The 4,354-nt window shown below is 41.8% G+C and overlaps 1 protein-coding gene across 1 annotated transcript in view; it reads left to right on the forward strand.

The window, feature by feature from the left end:
- jak2a (Janus kinase 2a) overlaps positions 1-4,354 on the forward strand; it is a 16,322-nt gene that overhangs the window by 3,413 nt on the left and 8,555 nt on the right. Inside the window, 1 exon segment of the mRNA XM_016261647.1 lies at positions 2,286-2,498. Coding sequence (XP_016117133.1) covers positions 2,321-2,498 — 178 coding nt within the window. The 5' untranslated portion in view covers positions 2,286-2,320.

A 4,354-nucleotide genomic window follows, 5' to 3' on the forward strand; every position in this document is an offset into this window, starting at 1 on the left:
ACAGGCGAGAGATCAAAACAAAACAACGGTCACTAATTAGAAGCACAAAACGAGGATTTGTAAAGAAGAATGTCGGAGGATTTCGATATAAGCCAAGAGGAGACTGGTTCTCCTTTGCTGAAGTAAGGAAACTTTGCTTCCTTTGCTCCTGTAGACAAACGTTGGTTTTCACGAGACACACCGGCGCATGCGCCGCGCTGAACTCATACGTCATGCTCCCGGAGCTGCTTCTGTGTACAACAGTGAACACAAGCTACATTGAAGTTATTATTACGTTTTCAATATGGATATTTTTCTTCCAAAAACGCTTCGATTCGCTACAGGAGGCCTTTGTTCACCCCCCGGAGCCGTGTGAGACACTTTTTTTTATGGATGGGCGCTTTTTATTTAACTTCTTTTGGACTGATGCATGCAACACCCGCTGAGTGCCATTAAACAGCTTGAAAGATCAAAGACCATATTTAATATAACTCCGACTGGATTCGTCTGAAAGAAGAAATTCATATACACCTGGGATGCTTCGAGGGTGAGTAAAACGCAGCCTAATTTTCATTTCAGGGTGAACTAACCCTTTAAGGACTTTCATGCAACCGGGCCCTGAGCCTCAGCGTACGTTCGATTTGGTCGTGTTTGTTTGCTGCATTGATTCCCTGGAGTCTCGTTACAGTCGCTGTAAAGCTCCACTGACTTTCATAAGGTTCATTACCCTACAAATCAGCTGATAACAAGTTTTACTTTAACCGCCATTGTCACTTTACACAAACGCTTATTATAGTGTATCATTTTCTGCACTTTGCCTTTTTCTTGCATGTGGTTTTCAGCTGCACAGCGTGAGTGTGTGTGTGTGTGTGTGTGTAAGATGAGGTTAAAAAAAAGTCAGAAATATTGAGTGTCTCTGTGAGACGAGCAGTAAAACTGAAACACCGTCAGACCCAGTGTTAGGAGTGTAACACATCACAAGTAACGCAAGTTATGTAATCAGATTACTTTTTTCAAGTAACTAATAATGTAACATTACTTTTCAATTTACAACAACAATATCAGAGTTACTTTTTATAATTAAGTAATACTAGTTACTTTGTTTTCCCATGTATTGGCTGACAGCTCCCCTGTCCTTCAGACTGAGGCTTATTCATTTCATTTTTGGTGTGAAAGGGGCTTTAAAGTTGCCCAAAATATGACTTTGGGGTTTTTTTCTTAATTAAACAACACAAAAGCAAGCCCAGCCCGGGTGAAAAGTAACGCAAAAGTAATGCATTACATTCCATAAAAAGTAACTAAGTAACACAATATTGTAATACATGACTTTTAAAAGTAACTTTCCTCAACACTGGTCAGAGCAGCCAATATAATTAATAAAATGTTATACAGAGAGTTGTCCAATGTGTGACATAGAGGGGAACATCCAGAAATGTCCAATCTTCTTCTAAAGCACCTTTAACAGCTCATGGTTGACTCAAAGTGCTGAACGATACACGTCAAGTCAAACACAATCAAAAGACGTCAGATGTCAGTGCTGTCGTCATTCAAACCCGTATGACTTTGAAGTGTTTAGCAGGATGTTCATGCCGCTCTTTATCATACAGTAAAGACAGATAGAGATCAGAGCGTCACGCTCCAGAAACACTTTAAAGCGCCTGTGACAGTCATTCAAGCGTTTTATGTGCTTCAATCAAAGTCTTCTGGAGTCATATGATTATGTTTATTCACTGATCATGTTTTCAGTAAATCTTAACTGCATTTACATTCATTTAAAACACAAACGTCAAGCATGTTTCACCTGGTTGACATTTACTTTTTCTTAAATATTTTCATAGACAAACACTTTAATGTTGCTGTTTTCAGCCCCTGTTGAACATTCTGCTAAACGTCTCTTTATGTGTTCACAGAAGTAAAGTCATAAGGGTTTAAAAGGACATCAACAGAATTGTATCTTTTTCCCCTGAACTCTTTAATGACATTTACATTTATGCATTTATGCTTTTATCCAGAGCGTCTAAAAACTGAGGCTAAGCTGAGATTAAACGCAGGGTTAGAGTTTGCATTAGTGTAGTATTAGTAGGGTTGCAAAAAGGTGGAAAATTTCCAGTAAATTTCAGAAATATTCCAGAAATTTTGGAAAACTTTCCAGGATTTTTTGGAATATTCCAGGGATTTTTGGAAAGTTTCCGGAAATTTTCCACCCATTTGCAACCCTAAGTATTAGTGCTAAAGATTAAATTTAGCATCTTTTCCAATAAAGCAATGTGTGTTTTACAGTAAAGACTGTGTCCGTCTCTCTTCAGGTGAAATATAAATGGCTTTGACAGCGTTTGTTAGCATGGAGCCGTGTGCGAACGCATCCCATGTGAGCGGTGACGGGCCGTCGGAGAAGCAGGCGTGTGGCGCCGCCCTGCAGGTTCATCTGTACAGCTGCAGAGACGAGGCAAGCGTGCTGACGTATCCGCACGGAGAATACGTGGCAGAAGAGCTCTGCATCAGCGCCGCCAAAGAGTGCGGTGAGTCCTGATCCATTAAAGCAAGTACTACTGATTAAAGGGACAGTTCTCCAAAAAATGAAAATCACCCCATGATTTACTCACCCTCAAGCCATCCTAGCTGTATATGACTTTCTTCTTACAGACGAATCCAATCGGAGTTATATTAGAAAATGTCCTGCTCTACCAAGCTTTATAATGGCAGTGAATGGGTGTTGAGATTTTGAAGCCCAATAAAGTGCATCCATCCATCATAAAAAGTGCCTCGCACGGCTCCGGTGGGTGAATAAATGCCTCCCGTTGCGAATCAATGCGTTTGTGTAAGAAACATCTCCATATTTAAAACTTTATAAACAGTAATCTCTAGCTTCTGCTTACTGTCGAACACACGTTCACGAGAGAGTGGCGTTCCAGCGGATGACGTAAGACGTTTTTCTTACACAAACGCATTGATTCGCTACAGGAGACCTTTATTCACCCCCCCGGGTTTATTGGACTTCTATTGGACTATTGATTATTGCCACCCATTCACTGCCATTTTAAAGCTTGGAAGAGCCAGGACATTTATTTATATAACTCCGATTGGATTCGTCTTTTCATATTCATATTCATTTTTGGGTGAACTATCCTTTTAACAGAATTCACATGTCTATACTTTGTGTGTGTGTGTGTGGGGGGGGGACGGACTTCATGCCAGATTATTTATGTCATTATATAATTGCTCATCAAAAAAAAAAATTTCAGAGTATGCAGACATTAGCAATCATATTTTATCTCTTCATAAAATATGTTCTAGGTAATTATGTGTAACTGCTGGTATTTTCAGAAAAGCGGATCGCATTCCTCGCATCACCTGCAGTGCGTTTGCAGCAGACGGACACCAGGGCCGTTCTGTGTGTGTTTAGTAGTGAAATCAGAGCGAGGCGTCTCCTCATGAGAGGTTAACGGTTAGTAACCGTGGGTTAAGGTGCGTCACATCAGCCAGATTTAGCAGTCAGAAAAGCTCCAGCGTCTGCTGTCAGTAGTGTAGAGACGAAGCGCCGCTGAAACACAAGTCACTATCAAAACAAGCAGCTTTCTGTTGGTCAGTGTGGCAAATTTGTGTGACCAACTTGAACCTGTTGCGAAATCTGCATGAGGAAACCTTTCGGCCCCATCAGGGGCGGATCTAGAAAGTAATTTTTAGGGTGGTGTGAGGACTGTGAGGGGTGGCAACACCAAAGCAAACAAGCATTCAATCATCTGCGTAATCTATAGTATATCTGTAACGGGGCTGACGAGACATGAGACGTGTGGATCCATCTGCAAGCTTTTAATAGAGAGACGTGGAAAAACAGGCAGGGTCAAACAATGGCAAACAGGTATATGGCGGGCAAAACACAAGAATAGTCCTAGGGCTAGCGTAGGTAACCGATCGGCAGACAGAATCACAGGGGCGAGACGAGAGGGAAAAAACCAGGAAAACAGGCAAAGATCAAAAACCGCAAAAACAGGCAAGGCAAGGCAAAACAAGGAAAACACGGAGACTCGGAAAGGGGTACAGGCTAAACAATACTCAGCAGAGAAATGTGGTTAGAGTGGGTGTAGAGCGACGCAGTCCGTGTCAGAATGATATCATAATTCACTGAGATGATATTTGATAAGCGCAGCGGTGATAAATGACGTCACGACAGTGACCTGAGTCTTGCTGTGGCTAGAGTGTTGCTGTAGGCTGGTAAACTTCCTGTTCCCACTTTTACCACTTCCTGTTTACCCATCTGAGTGTAAAGGGGTTAAGTGTGTGTGTGTGTGTGTGTGAGTGAGTGAGTGAGTTGAGTGAGTGAGTGTGTGTGTGTGTGTGTGTGAGTGTGAGTGTGAGTGTGAGTGTGTGTGTGTGA

Source organism: Sinocyclocheilus grahami, unplaced genomic scaffold (assembly GCF_001515645.1).
Source record: "Sinocyclocheilus grahami isolate Dianchi unplaced genomic scaffold, SAMN03320097.WGS_v1.1 scaffold2522.1, whole genome shotgun sequence".
NCBI lineage: Eukaryota > Metazoa > Chordata > Actinopteri > Cypriniformes > Cyprinidae > Sinocyclocheilus > Sinocyclocheilus grahami.